This window comes from Rhinolophus sinicus, chromosome 18 (genome assembly GCF_057876585.1).
Source record: "Rhinolophus sinicus isolate RSI-liver-muscle chromosome 18, RSI-T2T, whole genome shotgun sequence".
NCBI classification, from domain to species: Eukaryota; Metazoa; Chordata; class Mammalia; order Chiroptera; family Rhinolophidae; genus Rhinolophus; species Rhinolophus sinicus.
The window spans coordinates 116,745,732-116,766,196 of NC_142518.1; the positions used below are offsets into that span (position 1 = coordinate 116,745,732).

Sequence of the window (20,465 nt, forward strand, 5' to 3'; positions counted from 1 at the left end):
CCACATGGGCCACTGTGAGCTGCGCCCTCCACAACTAGATTGAAATAACTACTTGACTTGGAGCTGATGGGTCCTGGAAAAACACACTTAAAATAAATATGTTTTAAAAAAACACCTAAATTGTTAAAAACAAAACAAAACCTGCATTAGACAAACTGCAATTTGTGCAATAATGTCCTGCTTCCTTGAGATATTTTATTTTTGCAGGCAAAAAGACAGAAGTCATTTTTACCTTTGTTCCCCTTTCTGTAATGTATCTTTTTTTCTTAGCCTGCTTTTTTTAAAAATATTTTTATTTTTGTTTTTAAAGCTGTTAGTTTATGGTGGGCCTTGGTAAGCCTTTCATTCTGTTTTCAGTTTGGAATTTAAAGATCTTCTTGGAGCTCTGAGTTTATGGTTTGCCTCATATTTGTAACATTTTCTACCATTACATCTTCAAATATTTTTGTGTTCCTCCCTCCCTCTTTTTTCTTCAGGTACATCAACTACATGTAGGTTTGGTAACTTGGTATTGTCCCACAGGTCAATGAGGCTATTTTCCTTTCTGTTTGTTTGATTTTTTAAAGCTTTATTGAGGTATAACTGACATACAACAAAATGTACATATTTAAAGTACACAATTTGATATGTTTTCATATATGACCCATGAAATTATCTTCACAATTAAGAAGCATTTCCTCACACACCTTGCAGCACCTCCCCTCGATTCTCTCTGACACTTCCCTTCTCATCACCAGAAATAAACATTGATCTGCTTTCTATCATATATTAGATTATTTTACATTTTCTAGAATTGTGCACTACTGATGATTGTCACACACACTCACACACACACATCACAATGTGAACTTGTTTTGGTCTAGCTTCCTTCAATCAGAATAATTATTTTGAAATTCATCCGTGTAGTAGCATGCATCGATAGTTCATTACTGTTTATTGCAGACGGTGTTCCATTGTGTAGACGTACAACAGCTTACCTATCCCTTCACCTGCTGATGGACATTTCGGATGTTTCTAATTTTTGGCCCTTACAAATAAAGCCATTATGGCCTTCTATGTATAAGTTTTGTGTGGATGTATGCTTTCATTTGGTTTGGGTAAATATCTAGGAATGGAAAGGCTGAGTCATATGGTAGGTGTATATTTAACTGCAATAAACTGCAAAAACAGTTTTCCAAAATGGTTGCACATTTTACATTCCTATCATTGGTATGACAGTTCCACTTCCTTCAAATGCTAGCCCACACTTGCTATGGAGACACTTTTTACCTTTTAGCCATTCTAATAGATGTGCAGTGGCATTGATTTGTGGTTTTTTGTTGTCTTTTCCTAATGACTAGGGATGTTGAACATGTGTTCATGTGCTTATTTCCTATCCATGTATCTTTGTTGGTGAAGTATCTGTTCTAATACGTTGTCTCTTTTTAACTCGGTTGTTTGTATTCTTAATATTGAGTTTTGAAAGTTCTCTGTCTCTATATGCTGGATAACAGCCCTTGATAAGACTTGTATCTAAGACAATGTGGCCTAACACAAAGTAAGAACAGGTTTCCATATGTTTTCTTCCAGAATTTTCTTAAGCTGATAAGTAGGTCTATCGTCCATTTTGAGTCAATTTTTGCATCTATATATGTATATACATATGGCAAGCGATATTAATAAATGCTTAAATTAGGGAGCTAGGGATATGCACTTGTGTTAACACCACTTCTTGAAAGGTTTTTTTACACTGAATTACCTTTGTAACTATGTTGAAAACTGCTTGTTATTATATGGGTGGGCTTATTTCTACATTATCTGTTCTGTTCCACTGGTCCATTTGTAGATCTTTATGTCAATATCACAGTGTCTCAATAACTGTAGCTTTGTAGTAAGTCTTGAAATAAGGTAGTATTAATTCTCCAACTTTGTTCCTTTTTTTTTTAGTTTAAACTTTTAGTGGTTTATTCTCTCATAGCACAGATTTCCAGAGGTAGGACAATTCCAGACATGGGTAATTAAGAGATACAACAGTACTTTTGAGGCAACTTCTTTCCATCCCTAGAGGTTAGCTTGTCTCCTTCAGCTGACCCCCTCATAGATCCAAGATGGCCACCACAACTCTTACCCTTTCTTTCTTTTTTTTTAAATTAAATTTTATTTTGGGTGACAATGGCTAGTAAAGTTACATAGGTTTTAGGTGCACAATTCTGTAATACATCATCTATATATCACATTCCATGTTCAGCACTCAGAGTCAGTAACTCTTACCCTTTCTTATGGCAGTCACAAGTAGAGGCCAAAAAAAGTTGACTCTCCTTGCCCATTGCATTTTAAGAGCCCGAAATTCCTTCCCTGAAGTACTCCCTGCCACCCAGACACCAGCAGACTGCCAGTTCCTTTCATAGGCTAGAATTGTATCACATTTCCTTTTTATTTTATTAATTATATTTTAAATTTATTTTCTGATTGTTCATTAATAGTACACAGAAAAACACTGATTTTAATATACTGATCTTATATCCTGTAATGTGGCTATATTCAGTTAGTTATTGTAATCATTTATTTTTTTACTTTCAATTATAGTTGACATTCAGTATTATTTTATATTAATTTCAGGTGTACAATCAAATATATGGTGATGGAAGGAGAACTGACTCTGGGTGGTGAACACACAATGGGATCTATAGATGATGTAATACAGAATTGTACACCTGAAATCTATGTAATTTTACTAACAATTGTCACCCAAATAAATTTGAAAAATAAATTATAAAAAAAAAAAATTTCAGGTGTACAGCATAGTGGTTAGACATCTATGTAATTTATGAAGTGATCCCTTGATTAATCTAGTCCCCACCTGGCACCATACATAGTTATTACCATATTATTCACTATATTCCCTGTGCTTTACTTTACATCCCCCTTACTATGTGTAACTGCCAATTTGTATTTCTTAATCCCTTCACCTTTTCCACCCAGCACCTTAGCCTCCTCCAATCTGGCAACCATCAGTTTGTTCTCTGTATCTATGAGTCTGTTTCTGTTTTTTTTCCTTCGTTTATTTCATTCATTCAATCTGTTCTTTAGATTTTACATATAAGTGAGATTATGTGGTATTCGTCTTTCTCTGTTTGACTAATTTCACTTAGAAAACTCAACAGCAAAAAACCCAAACAATCAAATTTAAAAATAGGCAGAGGACCTGAATGGACATTTCTCCAAAGAGGACAGACAGATGGCCAATAGAGATAGGAAAAGATGCTCAATGTCACTAATCATCAAAGAAATGCAAATAAAAACCACAATGACATACCACCTCACACCTGTCAGAGTGGCCATCATCAGTAAATCAACAAACAAGTATTGGTGAAGATGTAGAGAAAAGGGAACCCTCGTGTACTGTTGGTAGATTGCAAATTTGGTGCAGTCACTATGGAAAAGTATGGAGATTCCTCAAAAAATTTAAAACAGAACTACTATAAGACCCAGCAATTCTACTTCTGGGTAGTTATCCTAAGAAACCCAAAACAGTAATTTGAAAAGATATATGCACCCCTGTGTTCACTGCAACATTATTTACAGTAGACAAGACATAGAAGCAACTTCAGTGTGTATCGATGGACCAATGAAGAAGAAAAGCTGAATACACACACACACACACGCGCACACACACACACACACACACACACACACAATGGAATATTACTGACTCATAAAAAAGAATGAAATCTTGCAATTTATGACAACATGGGTGGACCTAGAGGGTATTTTGCTAAGTGAAATAAGTCAGAGAGAGAGAGACAAATACCATATGATTTCGCTTATATGTTGAATATAAAGAACATAATAAAGAAACAAAACAGAAATAGACTCATAGATACAGAGAACAAACTGATGGTTGCCAGATGGGAGAGGGTTTGGGGCACTGGGTGAAAACGGTGAAGGGATTAAGAAGTAGAAATTGGTCGTTACAAATAGTCATGGGGATATAAAATACAGCATAGGGAATACAGTCAATGACACTGTGAAAACTATATATGGGGTGAGGTGTGTACTTGAGTTATACCAGGATTAGTTCTTAAATTACATAAATGTCTAACCACTATGGTATACACGTGAAAGTAATATAATGTTAAATGTGAACTGTAATTAAAAAATAAAAAGCCCTCTGAATTTGTTTAAATAAATAAATGGGAATTTACAAGTAACTGAGATATCCATCAAGTAATATGTAAATATTATAGGTCCTATACACTGATGATATGTATATTGAGTTCTTACATATTTTAAGTGCGCGTTGAGGTGGGGAGAGCCCGCGGCTGTGCGCAAAGCCTTTGGCTCTGCTTCGCTTCGGCCGGGGCGAGCGCCTTGTCCACGCCCGCCACCCACCGTGTCTGGCATCGGTCGTTAAGATTTGATCACGTACGCGTCCTATGGGTAGAGGAGCGAGGAAACGCAACTCCCTCCACTGGAACCGTCCCTACTGCGTGCACAGTGGAGCCCTTTCCCCGCTTCGTCCTCACAAATGTCTAGGCGACCTGAGCCGCTGAGGACTCACTCCCGTGCCCAGCACCCCCGCCCCCGCCCCGCCCGCGCCCACCCCAGCCTCCCGCTCCCGCCCCCTCCCACCGCCCACGGCCCCGCAGCCCCGCAGCAGCCACAGGGGGAACCAAAGAGACAGAAGCCTTCCCAGCTGCCCGGACCACAGACGCCAACACCCCCTGCCCCCCACCACACGCCGCCCGCGCCCCGCACGCTAGCCCACGACTGAGCGGCGGCGGCGGCGGCGGCGGCGGCGGGCTGCGGCGGCGGCGGGCTGCGGCGACTCGCACAGGCGCGCTCCTGGCCTCGCTCGTCATCCCAGGTGACTGGGACTCGCCAGATCGCCTGGCCCCGGGCCCCCCGCCCCAGCGCCCGCTCGCGCCCCCGGCCCGGGTTCCGGCGCCCACCCGGCCTGCTGCCCTCTCCCGCCTGTCGGCCCCTCAGCTTGCAGGAAGGGAGGTCGCGGCAGCGGCCCGGCGGCACCGGCGACCGTGGCGACAGCGGCGACAGCGGCGGCGGCGGCGGCGGCGGCTGCGGCGGAGGCTGCGGCGGCGACCGTGGCCGAGGCGGTGGCGGAGGCCTCCGTGGCGGAGGCGGAAGCGGAGGTGGAGACTGAGGTGGAGGCCGAGGCCGCGGTAGACGACGCAGTGGCGGAGGCCACCCTGGGGGAGGCGGAGGCCACCCTGGCGGCAGCGGCCGTGGCGGGGGCAGAGGCCAGCGCGGCCCAGCCCGCCGCGGCCGGAGCGGCAGAGGCTGCGGCGCCCCCCTCGGAGGAGGACGACGGTGCGGACGCGGACGCGGAGGTGGCAGCGGCTGTGGCGGCGGCCACCGCGGATGCGGGTGCGGGTGCGGATGCGGACGCGGACGCGGACGCGGGTGCGGACGCGGACGCGGACGCCGACGCGGACACGGGCGGCGGTTCCGACGGGAGCCCAGACTTTCCCATGGCCTCGCTGTACGTGGGGGACCTGCACCCGGAGGTGACAGAGGCGATGCTGTACGAGAAGTTCAGCCCGGCGGGGCCCATTCTGTCCATCCGCATCTGCAGGGACAAGATCACCCGCCGCTCCTTGGGCTACGCGTACGTCAACTACCAGCAGCCGCTGGACGCCAAGCGGGCCCTGGAGACCCTGAACTTCGATGTCATCAAGGGCAGGCCGGTGCGCATCATGTGGTCCCAGCGGGACCCGTCGCTGCGCAAGAGCGGGGTGGGCAATGTCTTCATCAAGAACCTGGGCAAGACCATCGACAACAAGGCGCTGTACAACATCTTCTCGGCGTTCGGCAACATTCTCTCCTGCAAAGTGGCCTGCGACGAAAAGGGCCCCAAGGGCTACGGTTTCGTGCACTTCCAGAAACAGGAGTCCGCCGAGCGCGCCATCGATGCCATGAACGGCATGTTCCTGAACTACCGCAAAATTTTCGTCGGCAGGTTCAAGTCGCACAAAGAACGGGAGGCCGAGAGGGGGGCCTGGGCCAGGCAGTCCACCAGTGCTGACGTCAAGAATTTCCAGGAAGACACCGACGACGGGGCCACCTTGCGATGAAGACGGCCCAGGAGCGAGCCAGCCAGCAGAGCCAAACCTCGGCTCCCACCCGGTTTACAAGCCCCTCCTTAGGCCCCCCGAACCCAACCAGCAGTGTATTGTACTGGGAGTGCAGGTCTCTCTCTGTCTCTGTCTCTGTCTCTCTCTTGCCCTCTGTTCCCCTAACCTCCCCCCTCTGTCTCCCCTCTCCCCCCTCCCCTGCCCCCTCTCCGCCCTCCCCGCTCTGTCTGCTCTCTCCCCCTCCCTCTCCCCTGCCCTTCTGCCCTCCCTCCCCCCTCTGTTTCCCCTCTCCCCCCTCCCCCCTGCCCCCTCTCCGCCCTCCCCCCTCTGTCTGCTCTCTCCCCCTCCCTCTCCCCTGCCCTTCTCCCCTCCCTCCCCCCTCTGTCTCCTCTCTCCTCCCTCTCCCTCTCCCCTGCCCTTCTCCCCTCCCTCCCCCCTGCCCTTCTCCCCTCCCTCCCCCGTCTCTCTCCCCTCGCCCCTTCCTTCTGCCCTGCCCCCTCCCCGCCCTCCCCCCTCTCCCCTCTCCCTGTCCCTCTCCCCTCCCCCCTTTCTCCCCCCCCCCACACCCACCAAGGGCGTTGTGAATAATCTTGCTCATCTGTACCACTTGATCAATTAGACGCTGCCTCTTCTCCTTGCGGTTTGGTTTAAAAAAGCACTTTCTTTCTCTCTTTGTTTACTGCACAGGTGATACAATTTCATGGTAGACACAGCAGAAAGGAGAAGGAAATCAGATGAGGGGAAACAACCAAGAGAGTAATTGCTCCCCATGATCCTGCTACCCAGAGAGAGAACCACTTTTACCTTTTGGTGTGCTGTTTTTCCAGGCTCTCTTCTCTCCCTCCGTCTCCCTCCCTTCCTCAGCCCCCACCCCGGCCCCAGCCCCACCTCCCCTTTTAACAGAATGGTTCATGTACGTGGCGTTTCTTAACCTGCTTTTTCAGAAACTAAAACCAAACAAAAACCAATCCACTGAACTTCTTTCCGTGTTATTCAACAGGCTCCCCAAACGTCATCTTCAGTGCCTGCAGAGTGTCTCCATGGACCTTAACATTTCTGTAACCATTCCCGCCTTGTGGGACATTCAGGTGGTGCCTAGGTCTTTCCCTCTGTCTCAGCCCACCACCGCGTGCTCTGATGAGTGAACCCTTCCTTGTCCAGCCAAATCTTCGCTAGCATAGCAGATGGTCATCCAGACTGTGGACTTGCAGGGTCCACATATGGACACCTTAAAGACTTTCCCTGTGTGTTGCTGAGTGGCCCCTTCATAACTATTGTACCAGTTTGCATTCATGCCAGCCAGCACAGCTCCTAAAAGACAGTATGCCCATTCCCCCTGCATAGTCTCCTGGCCCCTGTAATTTGGTGTGCTGTGTGCTGTGTGCTGTGTGCTGTGTGTGTGTGTGTGTGTGTGTGTGTGTGTGTGTGTGTTGGCCAGCCTGATGGGCTGCAAAGGGCATTTTGCTGTCCCTGGTTGTTTTGCTGGATTGAAATACTCTTTATCACCTCCCTCCCCTGTGCACACTTCCTGCCCTTCCCCCCCACCCCCTCAGAAAAATTACAGCTTCGTTGCAGAAAAAAAATAAAAAATAAAATCACAAAGCAGACAAGTTAACAGAAGAAAATTAATGTCACCAGTCATCGATCCTAATGACCACTCATACCTTCCTGAATTCATTTCCGTCTGCACCTGCCCAGTTTTTCATGTAACATATATGTGAATTCTGATGTATATACTGTTTCAATATCTGCTTTTTCACACATAAATATATAACATAGATAGATACAGATGTATAGTTAGATATTCTTGAACTTCCTTTCATGTCATTAAATATTCTTCTAAAATAGTTTCCATGGCTGTTTAGTGTTCCAGGGGATGGCCTGACAGAGGACCAGACAGGTGTATGTGTGTGTCCCTATGCGCATTCAGCTCGGTAGGCCTACGGGGCTGTTTCTTTTCACTGCTTCCTCATGGTTGAACACGTGGGTGGTTTCTGGTTTTTCTTTTTCTTTTTTCTTTCTGTTCTTATCCAAACCCAAACTGCTCATAATATCATAGTGCACGAACCTTGCTGACATTCAGCATTCTTTCCTGAACAGACATTGCTAACAGAAGAATTGAGCAATCCAAGGATATGGAAGGTTTGGCAGGGAAGTGTATTAATAAATGGCCATATAGAATAAGTTTATCTTTGTAATATGCACCAGCATTCAACAGGACCCAGTTTTATCTGGGAAAGAGGAGCTTTTTTGTTTTATTTATTTTGAACATTTTATACAAATTTTACATGATTATAATAGAAAATGTTTTTACAAACTTGTTAATGTAACAAAATAAAGTCAATATCCTAATACCATTCCTAACACCACTACTTGACAAAATACATTTTTAATGAATATATATCTACATACCTTCATATTTGTAATGAACTATGTGCTGTTTCACTTTACCAGTCCTGTGGCACCACATTTCTGAATCACTAAATATATTGTTTTAATTACACTGTTTCATAATATTCCACTGCAGGGATGAGCTATAATCTCTCCCAGCAAGTTTCCTAGGGGTATGTTTAAAATTGTTCTGACTTTTTACATGTAAGATCAATTCTATGATGAACAGCTTTGTACCTGAATGTCTTGGAACATTTTATCGCTTTCTATTCCTTACTGTTGTAATTTCAGGATGATAGTTGTGGACATGCCAAATATTTTTCTTGGTCTGTTGCCAAATGTTTCTCCCTTAAAGTTTATATCAAGCGGTAGTTTAGAAGAGTGCACACATCCCTGCCCAGCTTTTTTAATTGTTCAAAATAATTTTCAAGTTTTGTGAAATTGAAATGGTTTAAACATTTTTTATTACTTCGTTTTTCAAGTACATTTTTAAATGAGATCAAACACATTAAAATATAGATAAGAACTACTTCAGATATATTGTTTTTTTACCTTTGCAAGCTTTCACTATCATAAGTATTTCAAACAATAATAGATTCATACTGAATATATTTTATCCCATAATTTGCTGTTCAATATATTGTAAACATACCTAAAACATCTATGGCTATTCAGGTTTCTTCTACAACTCACCCTCATTGTCTAGGACTGGAATTATTTTATCGAGTGTCCCCATTTTGGATATTAAAGTAATTACTATGTTTCCCCCCATTAAACTGCACTCTGTGGTGAATAATTTTGCAGTTGAATTGTTTTTCCCCCAGGGAAAAGCATTCCATGTTCTTTTTCCTAGCACAGGTGTGAGTTAACACATAAAAATCAAGACAAGGGTCAGAAATGTTGATTTTAAAAGAAGAAAAAGTACTGACCATCTTTAAGGAACCATTTAGAATTAAGACATTTTTACAAACTCTATAAATGTAAGAAAACAAAGTCCCTGCCTTGGTAGAAGAAAAAAGCTTATGCATATTCTTTAAGACTGTTAATGTAGGTCCTCCTTTGACATCAAGGTGGCTTTGATGATTTGGCAAAGACTGAAAGACATACTTGTTTTTAGGATTTATGCTTGTAAGCTATGGATTGCTGTTCATGCACAGAAATTATATATTTAAATTTGTTATATTTGTGTATCCCATTACATAAGGGATTCAAAAGTAACCTCCCATGCATGAGGGTGGATAGCCAACTTCAGCACAAGGAAGGATCTGGCCTCACCTTTGATCTAATCAAGATAAAATCTGTCTCATCAACCACTGTGAAATTGAACTGAAGTAGTGAGGGGGTGGGAAAGAAGAGTGAGGGCAGAGGAGAGAGGAGAAAGTGGTGGGGAGAAGAGAGAGAGAGAGAGAGAGAGAGAGAGAGAGAGAGAGAGAACTAAATAACTAGAAGGAGAAACCACTGTCAGAGTAGTAATGTAGTAATACCTGGAAAAAGTCATTTAACAGCTATCACTGTAGGAATCCAACTAAGTACAAATACAATGAAGAATGTCCTGAGAATATGTAATAAGAGCAATTTCAGATAAAGAGGAAAAAATGTTGTAAGAAATGTTATCCTCATAATTAAGGTCAGAGAGTACAACAGAATTAAAATAAAAATTAACATTTTTTGAGCACCAATATGTAAAACAATTGCATATATTATGTTTTTTAATCCTTGCAGAAGTAGGTATTTAGCAAGCAGGTGACTGTTTGCTAAAATATAAGATTTAAATAGCATCTAGTGTCTCATAATACTAAAAATGTCCTGGATATAATAAAAAATCACTCATCATATCAAGAAGCAAAAGCTCACAACTCGGATGAGCAAAAACAATGAACAGATGCCAACAGAAACATGAGTCAGTCAGATGTTGGAATTGGCTGGTAAGGATTTTAAAGCAGCCAGCATTAAGTGCTACAGCAAGCAATTATGAACACTTTTGACACACATGAATCATAGAAATAAAAGTAATAAAAATGAACCAAACAGAAATTATAAAATTGAAAAAATAAAATAGCTAATTTTAAAATGCACTGGATGGGTTCAATAGCACAATGCAGATGGCAGGAAAGAATCAGTGAACTTAAACACAAATAGAATTGACTCAATCTGAACAACATAGAGAAAATGCACAGAAAAAAATAAGAACCAAGACACCTGTGACAATAACAAAAGAATTAACATTCATGTCATCCAGGTCCCAGAAAGGAGAATGAATGTGGAGCTACAAAAATATTCAAAGCAATAAAAGCTGGAAATTTTCAAAATCTGGTGAAATGCACAAGGCTACAGAGCTCGTGTGATTCTACATTCTGTTTTTGCACCTGCCCGTGAGTCTAATTATTTCAAATAAAAAGTTTTTAAAAAGAGAATTACATTTAATGACCTCACATCTTCTGTTTGTGATCATTTGGGGATACAAAGTTATAAAAGAGTAACTATAATTTATTTATGAAGTCCCTATTATGTACCATGTGCATTATATTACAATTTTATCCCCATAATAATCCTAAGGACGATGATTACAATAATAATCACTTAATGCTTTAGGGCTTAATATGTGCCAGGCATTGTGCAAAGTGCTTGACAGTCATTACAATGGATCGTCAAAACAATGTTATCTGCTACTAATTGTCTCCGTTGTACAGATAGGAAACTGCTAACAAGTGGGGTTTATTATTAGGTTGTTGCAAAAGTAATTGTGGTTTAAAAGGTTTAAAATAATTGTAAAAACTGCAATTACTTTTGCGCCAACCTAATAGTTTGACCCAACTCACATCATATACAAGTTTCACAATAGGGACAAGAACCCAGAGAAAAAACAGAAGTTTAAAAAACAATAAATTTGAATTAAATCTATGATTATGTGAGAAAGGATAAATCACATTAGCAAAGTGGAAGTTATAGAATATTTAAGAGAAAATGAGATTTAATTCCAATAGACTTTCACATTGTTGAGCTGCAATGGGAAGTTTTCTTCAAAGGTTCAGCCTTGTTCTATTACCATGTATTCTAAGTCAATGAGATAACAATCCTCACTAAGGAATATAAGTTAATATCTCTTCCTATGCCAGTACCAAGCAGCTTAAATATGGGACGAGACATTTTAATATTTAGCAAACCAGCAACATCATTCAGTTTCTCTAAAGGCAGCACACTCATAGTGTGATGAAAAGAGCACAAGCAATGAGACCAGATCGGATTTCTCCCTCTACTAGTTGAATCACAATGTCTATATCTCAGATTTCTCACCTGAAACATGAAGATAACTACCTCATCCAAACTCTAGTGACAACTCAATGCTGAAATGTCCTACAAATACCATGTTAACTTACAGTAAGAGTATGCAAGTTTAATACCATGAAATGCAAGTGTCTTAAATTGGCTGATATGTGTCTTGGCAAGAAAAATCACCTTTTCAATTCCTCTAAGCTGTAAAATAAAAAGTACTTTATCATAGTGAGGATGGAAACTCATCACAAACCACTCCCTTTTCCCTTATGTATAGGAATCCTGGCAGACTCTAGGTGATATTTTGGACAACAAAGATTATTGTCTAAATATAATTTCCACTTATTACTGGCATATTCTGCATTAAAACATGCATGTACATGTGTAGAAGTGAGCATGCACACCCACGCACTACGAGTTTTTATTACCTCCTTTCACCTTGATAGCTGATGGAAAAATATTAAATGATAAATCACTCCATATTAGTTCCACCTGTTGTGAATCTCTCTGACCATGAGCTTCCTCTCGCTCTGGATCTTCCAGTCGTGTGTGTGTGCGCGCGCATGCGCACACATGCCTGAGAGCATGTTAAGTGTGAAATAGAAAATTTAATTAAGATCAGTCACCTTTTAGTATTTGCATGAAGTTCCCTTGTGAAATTTTTATTTCAGCACCATTCTTACCAAATAAGACTGCCTGGAAAGCTTTCTTCTCATGGCCAAGTGATACTCTCAAAATGCAGAACATTTTGTATGAGGTTTAAATTAACACATGGATTCTTTCATTTACAGAGGCAGTGGATTACAACTAGATTATTAACATATCATTGACTGATCTCTTCTTCCATATACACCTACCCTAGTAACTAACAGAAGTGCTCAGTATGTGTCAGAACCAGTGATGTGCCTTTTACATACACCACTTCTTACATACTTGTACATACCTGCATTTATATACACTTGACCTCCAAATCTGGCCATGGCCCAAGGTGGCATTGTAATTCACCAACCAAAAGGATATCTATTCTATAGGTATTTGAAATTTGAGTCACCACAAGGCTGAACTCATCCAAAATGTCCCACACTGTCATTTCCGGGACTCTCCCCACGCCATCTATTTCAGTGTTTCTTTCCCAGGTGTCAAACCAAATGCTAACTAGGCCAGGACGCTCCCTCTATGCTGCCACCTATCTTTGCGTTCCCTCTGGGTACCGCCAGGTTAGCAGACAGACAAGCTCACTTTGACTTCAACGTGGGCGAAAGGGCCTCCACTCCAGCCTCCTTTGAAGCCACTTACCACACCAGACCACCTCGGCCAGAATTGCCTTCTTTCTTACTGGTCATAAGTACCCTTGCACATAGATTATGGTTTCATAAAGTAGCAGAACCTGGAAAACGATCACTTATACTTTTGATTGGTATGTGCACGCACGCACACATACACGCACATGCGCACGCACATGCACACAAAGGCCAAAGAGGAGACTTACACACTAGATGCCTCTTTGACCATCCAACCTCGCCTCCCCTTCTACCCGACCCTCTACTCACACGCACACATACCCTGGGAGATAAGTTAGACAACAGTTGGTGTCCTTTATGATGAGTGACACCCCCCACCCCCCACACCCCCATCCCACTTCACCCTTCCCACCACACGTGTGAGCACACGCAGACACCAACACACACACACACAGCCAGTAGGAGTGTGGAGGTGTGTGCACATGCAGAATGGGGGTGAGTGGATACCCATTGGCTGTATGACCTGGAGAGTTTTTATTGTCTTAAAACACCCTGAGAGTAGATCAAGAAATAGATCATCAGTGTGATTTTTTTTAAAAATGGGCAGAGATCCTTTTAGACATTCTTTTCTCTTTCACTTTAAAAAACCGTATTATTTGGCAAAGAATTCAGAGAAAATACATTTCAGAAATGTGTTTCATGAAAAAATATTCTTTATATTTCATTTCAAAAGATTCTCTGTTTTAAAATAATCAACTACATGTTGCATGTATCTGTTTGCTAACTGAAAAATCAAACCTGTTGTGTACTTATAGATGATACATAATTTCATGTGATTTTTATTTTCTGTGTTCTCTTTTTCTTTGCTTTCCAAATATTTGAATTTAACGATACATTTATTGGCCAGTGAACAAACGGCCTGGCATGTGGCCTGAGCTTGGCATACACAGCTCCAAGGCTAATAGATGTACTGGGGTGGGGGGGTGAGGAAGTAACAGCATAGTCACTATATTTTCCTCTTCATTAACCAGGCTTGTCAGTACTTTAAGTACTGCTGCTAAACTTGCCACTTAATCCTTCTTAATACTTGCAAAAATCTTGGAGATTCTGTTGTTAAAATACAAAGTATGAGCTTTCATTTTTTGTGAATTAGAGACAAATTAGGGGGGCAGTGATTAATAATTTAATAAGAATTTACTGCACCCTTATTGTAAAGCAGACAGTTTTGAGTATTTTACAGTTATAAAATTAATAAAAATTATAAAGATAGATACACCTAGATAGCACTTGCATACCAGGCATATTTATAAGTACTTTATATAAACAAATTCAATCTTCATAATAATCTATGAGGTAGTGCACAATTATTACCATACTTTTCCAGATAAGAAACAAACACATAAAGTAACTTGCATAAGGTTACCCAACTAATAAATTACAAAATTGGCATTTGAATCCAAGCAACCTGGCTTCAAAGATTAACCACTCTGCCATATGATATATAAATTATATTATAAATAATAAAATTGACATTATAAATTATGTATCCCCAACTGGAATTATATTTACATATTTAGTATATTCCCTAAAAATATCAAAATTCTAACAAAGCCCAACAATCACCTCAACAACCCCTCCAGGACTGATGAAGGGTAAATTTTTTTAAGAACAATTGCAAAAACAACTAAGGTGAAACTCTATTTTCAGTCACAGTTGTGCCCTAAACCCTAGTATGGGCCTCTGTGGTATGTGGACTGAAGTTAATGACCTAACCTCAAGGCCTAAAGGGTTTTTACACTAGTCTAAATTCAAATGTACCTCCATCCCACCACAAGCTATGGGAGAAATGGCAGCCTCAAACTTCATTCCTGAGAAGGGGTAAAAGACAAACATAAAAAGCAATCCCTGACATCAGGAAGTGGGCCTGATATTCACAGCTAGGCCATGCTATTCTCCTACTGGACATAAACCATCTTGTAGAATGGCAACCTCAGCCAAAGTTAGTCTGGGAATACAATAAAATGAGACAAAGCAAGGCTAGTTAATTTTGCCTAAGCATAGACAAAAGCAAGGTCCCTATGCCACCCACAGAATACTAAACACCCCTGCCATTCTACCTAAATTGAGTGGCTTTTCACTAATTATTACAGCCTTATTCTTGTTCCAGTCTTTCCTCCCTATAAATAAGATTTATTGAACTACCAATTATAAAATTTTCCCTTTATAGAGCAAACCTCCACTTTGTTAGACCCTCCACCAAATCACACAACCAAAGCCCAAATCCTGCAATATGTTTTCTAACACCCACTTACTGATAACATGCAGCATTTCTGCATGATGCATGTTCTCCTCACAGCAATGATGAAAACCCAACTTGTTCAACTATGGGTATGTCCCTGGTGGTCTTTCGCTGGAGGTCACCGACATGAGAGATACAGCAAAGGGGACTGGCCTGTCCTTACAGAGAGCCCAGAAGCAGTTTTACTGCTCTGTGTCATGAAGGCAAGAGAAAGGGGCAGGAGGGAGAGGTACAGCCATGTTCCTGACTTTTTCATGCACAGCAACAGTAACCCATTATTAAAAGGGGCCTAATCTTTCTGTGTGAGAGAGGTTGGAGGGGCAGGGTGAGTCAGGAATGTAATAGAGGTCAACATTAACGGTGATGAAGAGTGTGAAAAAGTCTACATTTACCAAGTATTCGTTGGAAGTGTTTCCATATTTAGGTTCCCCTATAATAGTAAGTTGTGTTTGTTTCCCTATACACTGTCAACTCTTGCAACCCCAGAGAAAAGCAAGTGCACATCTACCATTGTACTTGGGAGAAACACACCGTAAAAAGGAGGGTCCTGTCCAGACAGGAAGAGGAAAGAAAAAGCCCATGCCTTCCTCTGCAGTTGATTGTAGAGATATGAGACAGAGGTAAGAAAAGCAGGCAGGGTTATCAACATACGTCTTTGAGCTCAAATCTGAAGGAAGAAGCATGTTTAATAGTGGAAGAATAAGTCACGAGCAGAAGAGCTTTTGTCCCACTTTCATTTAATAATTCTGTAGGATCACAACCACCTGGGATGGAAGAGTGGGTGCCAGGCAGCCATAACGAGACAGAGTTATCACTTCCCAGCCACTCTCAGCTCTCACAAGGCATTATTAAAAAGATTAAGAAGTTCCCTGTTGTCCTATGGGGATACATGTGACATTCACAGTCTGCTCAAGGGGAAAGCCAAATCTCTGGGTTTCCACACACAACGAAGGCAAAGTCAGCTCTGGGACAAGACAGCTCTCTGACCAACCACATCCCATTGTCCCCAGTCAGTGTACCCCCCTCAATGTCATAAAGGAATATAAGCCCCTATACATTCCAGATAACATTGTAGAAGGGTAGGCAAATCTCAAATACAGACTAACACACAGGAGCTTGTTATTTATACAGAATATTTAAATTACTAAATAGCAATGAGTTTACTGGATTGATTCAATTTGAGGTTTTTGTTTCCCCACAATCTTGGACAGTGGAGGTGGGCCCAGGATTGAGATTAGATCAGTTATAAACAATAAAGTTATACTTTCTTTGCACATCTAAGTATAGTGTTAGCAAATTTGCATCATATGTACACATAGAAAAATAATAGTAAAAGTAAATCAAAGCATTAACAGTGCTTTGGGGAGTGGAAACACAGATTTCAGTTTTAATTAATGTATTTTTTAATATTTTCCAAATGTCTTCCAATGAACATATTACTTTTATAAACAGAAAAAGAGATCAGTTTTAAAACATGAAACACTCTGAAATTTTTATTCATTTTATTTTGAAATGAAAGAGCATGAAAAATCTTTTCAAAATGATAAAGTGATTACTTTCAATGAATGACTAAATGTACTATAGGAAAAGAAAAATTGTATACTGTAATTACTGCTTACACAATTACACAGAACAATATGTGGCAATCTTTTGAAAATACTCTAATAAATACTTCACTGATAAACAATAACTTCAGTATAAGTAAGTTGCATTATTTATTATGATCACATAACACAAGAGCATATGAACAAGCTGTTATTAACAATACATTTGGTTTTGCCTGAAATTCTTAACATATGCAGTCTTCCTCTTAAGCATTCAAGTTTTGAATTCTACTGCATTTTTATTGCAAAAAGAAGCAGGTACAACAAAATGAAACCCACTACCTAAAGGACTAAGAAAACAAAACTACACAAACAACAACAAAAAAAAACCTTGGGTGGGTTCTCCAAGATTTTCTTTTCAAATAAATATTGATCTCATTTATCAATTTGGATAACTTTCACAGCCACAGGTTAATAGCTACATAAAAAAAGGACTTCAGAAGGATTCAAGCACACCACACTATATTATTATGTCTTAAACCACAGTCTACATTTTTTTTAAAGCATTCTACTACTACTAAAATGCAAGGTCAAATGAATTAGTATTTGAACTTTTCTCACATTTCTGAGCCATATGCTTTAACTAACACTAAGAAAATTCAGAACACAAGACTAGTTAACTTCTTTTGAGTAACTAGATCTAGGGTTGTTAATTTCCGGGGCATGTACACCCTGCTTTAGCGATCAATGTCTTCTACTATTGCCTCAAGATTTTTGCAACAGGCTTTAACCTCCTCAATTGCAGCCATCCAGTTATCGTAAATAATTTTGTCATAAATTGCATCATTAACTTCCCTGACTACCCCCTCCTGCTGAGATTCAAGGGCATCACCTGAGAAAAATAACACTGACCTTGGGATTATGTAAGTACGTAAATTGTGACCAAGTAAAAAATCATCATTTCCATCCTTTCCATTTAAGTTGATTCCATAAGGAGTAAAGAAATTGAAGAATGAATCCTTGGGGAAATCTTCGGTCACAGTTCGGATTGTTCCCCAGATCCGGTGTTTCTGCTTCTTCTTGATGGTTTTCAAAGTGACATTTTTTCCTTCATTCCAATCTATGTCACAGCCTGTGCAATACTCAATTGCAGTTCCCCTGTAAGGGTGGGGATCAAAATATGCCAGCCTTGACTTCAGCACATAGGTCTTTGTCAACAGCTCATTTTTGAAATATACATTGGGACTGAAGTGAAATTCTAGTGTGAAACTGGGAGTCTCACCAGGATCTGAAAGCTTCACTTTAATATCCGTCAGGAGCTTCAGAATCGGCTCATCATATTTCTTAATCAAAGGAGTGAGTGTGTCAACGTTTTTCAAGACAGTCAGCCAAAAATCAGGAATTCCTTTAGGATCTTCTTCTTCTTTATTATCTTCTCCAGCAGCCTCAATGTCATCGTCATGGTCGTCGTCGTCGTCCTCGTCCTCGTCTTCAACAGCGTAATCATAATAATCGTCGTCGTAACCGGTATCCTCATCCATGCATTCATGTACCAGACCCTTCTTATTACCACATATCTCTTCCTCATCATACATCTCGTCGTCAGAGTCCTCAGAGTCTGATTTATATTCACATTCCTCTTTTGTAGGTTCATAGATTGCATTGATGATCTGACGTCTTTTTTCCAATAGGGGTTGATACATTTCAGCAAACTTTCTTTCAATTCCATGAAATTCCCTCAGGAATTTGGATTCTAGATTTGCCACTCTAGTTTGAAGCTTTTTAAGGGCTAACACACGCAACTTAACTTTCACTGGTAGACTTTCAACGAAGTCTGTATCTAAAAGATAACCGATAAGTCCTCTTGGACGGTCTGATCCTGAGTCCTCATCAGCACCTTCACCGTTTTCCCCGCCTTCCCCAGGCCCAGCGGCGGCTCCTTCGCCGCAGTCTGGTAGTTTTCCCGGCCCCTCCATCATCATCTTATTACCAGCCTCTTCTTGGCTGGATTCTAACAGTTCCTTGTGGTCGGCTGACTCGGCCATTTTTCGAAGGACAGTACACGCGTTTAAGTTGTCTATCGCCAAGATCAGATCTGACCGCCACAGGGAGACTCACTGGAATATCAGAAGCGGCGGCGCCTGAGGCAGAGGCGGAACCAGCGGCGGCAGCCAGACTGCAGGGATGACGGCGGTGCAAGAGGGTGTGAGAATCCGACAGAGGCAGCGGTACCCGGAGCTGAGGTGCACAGGATGGTGATGGGCGCTGTGACCGGTCCTGCAGGAGCGGGCCACAGACTGCAGACATCCGCAGTGGTTACACCTCCGCAAGCAGGAGCTGGTGAAAAAAACACAAAACAAAACAAACAAACAAAAAAAAACGGTGCTGCAATATGATTACGCAGCTGCCTCTTGGCTAAATTTTTCTTGGTGCCAATAGCTTCCTGCGTCACTCCCTCCCTCCCCCCACAACTCTGCTCTAATCTCATTTGCTGGGCTGTAGTAATTGACAAACCCTGAGCCAATAAATTATTAGATCTATCAACTTTCGAACTCCACTCACCTTCCCAGAATATGGCTGATTCATTCACCTCCCACTCATCCTCCACCATCCCCTGAGTTTTCTAGAAACCCAGATTTTCTCAGTTTATGCGTTCAATTTTCAATTACATTATACGTTTATCATTTCAAAAGAGCTAAGACAAAATTGTAACTAAAATGTCAGACAAGGAGAGACGAAAGGCATCCACCCATCCTAAATCTGTCCATTTCATTTTAGCTCTGGTCTCTGGGACCGAGAGTGCTGGTTGCTGGAGGAACTCATAAAGAGAGACTAGAACGAAAACACTAAAAAATTAGCAATGCTAGTCTCAGGGTGGTATAACTAGCAGTGATTTAAATATTATATATTCTGTTTTCTGCATTTTCACAAGCTATATGATAAGTGAGCAGTACTTGTAGATTGACAAATACTTGAAATATTTCTCCAGGTGAATGGTGGGGCAGTGCTGCAGGACGTTAGATGACCATTAGGGTGAAAGAGGTCCTTGTATGAAGAGCCAAAGTGCTGTATAACAAGTCAGCACAACAAAAAAGTAAACAATGAAAACAAACACACACAATAAAAGTTAAAAAGTGAAGACAATAAACCAGTTACCTGGCTTATCAGTAACCCAGCCTTAACACTGACTTGCCACTTCACCTTTCTCCATGCTGGCTTTAAAGTTCAAAGGAATTTTAAAAAGAAAGACTCAAATATAAAGTAACACTTCTTTTAAAACTCATAACACTTGCTTGACACTTGAATTACTGAAAATAATCTAAATCTCAGCATTAAAGACATAACTAAATATATGATGGAGTACTCATAGCATGGAATACTATGCAGTCATTACAAAATTTCCTCTGAATAGGAATCATTGGTGATGTTTATTTTGTCCACATTTCCAATGCTGATTATTGATTAATTAAATAATTTTTAAAACTTTATTATTTTCCAGATTTAAACAATAATTTATATTGTGTTAGTATCACAGAGATAAATACTGTTTACATATTACTGTATTTCTTTTTAAAAGATTTTTATTAAAATATAGCTAACCTAGAATATTATATGTTTCAGATGTACATCATACTTATTCAACAGT

The 20,465-nt window shown here is 41.1% G+C and overlaps 2 protein-coding genes across 3 annotated transcripts; one reads left to right on the top strand and one right to left on the bottom strand.

Moving 5' to 3' along the window:
* Nucleotides 1-4,856: 4,856 nt before the first annotated feature.
* Nucleotides 4,857-7,918, top strand: LOC109442220 (polyadenylate-binding protein 1-like 2). Of its 2 annotated transcripts, XM_074323761.2 has the most exons (3): nucleotides 4,857-6,186; nucleotides 6,759-6,881; nucleotides 7,072-7,918. In XM_074323761.2, the coding sequence occupies exon 1, from the start codon at nucleotides 5,469-5,471 to the stop codon at nucleotides 6,069-6,071; it is 603 nt and encodes a 200-aa protein (XP_074179862.1). In that variant the 5' UTR covers nucleotides 4,857-5,468; the 3' UTR covers nucleotides 6,072-6,186; nucleotides 6,759-6,881; nucleotides 7,072-7,918. The 2 variants fall into 2 exon arrangements, with proteins under 2 accessions (XP_074179862.1, XP_074179861.1); XM_074323760.2 differs by having other exon boundaries at nucleotides 6,759-7,918.
* Nucleotides 7,919-16,760: 8,842 nt separating this feature from the next.
* On the bottom strand, nucleotides 16,761-19,269 carry NAP1L2 (nucleosome assembly protein 1 like 2). Its single transcript, XM_019719980.3, has one exon. It carries the CDS (start codon nucleotides 18,862-18,864, stop codon nucleotides 17,557-17,559), a length of 1,308 nt encoding a protein of 435 aa, XP_019575539.2. The 5' UTR covers nucleotides 18,865-19,269; the 3' UTR covers nucleotides 16,761-17,556.
* Between the last annotated feature and the right edge of the window lie 1,196 nt (nucleotides 19,270-20,465).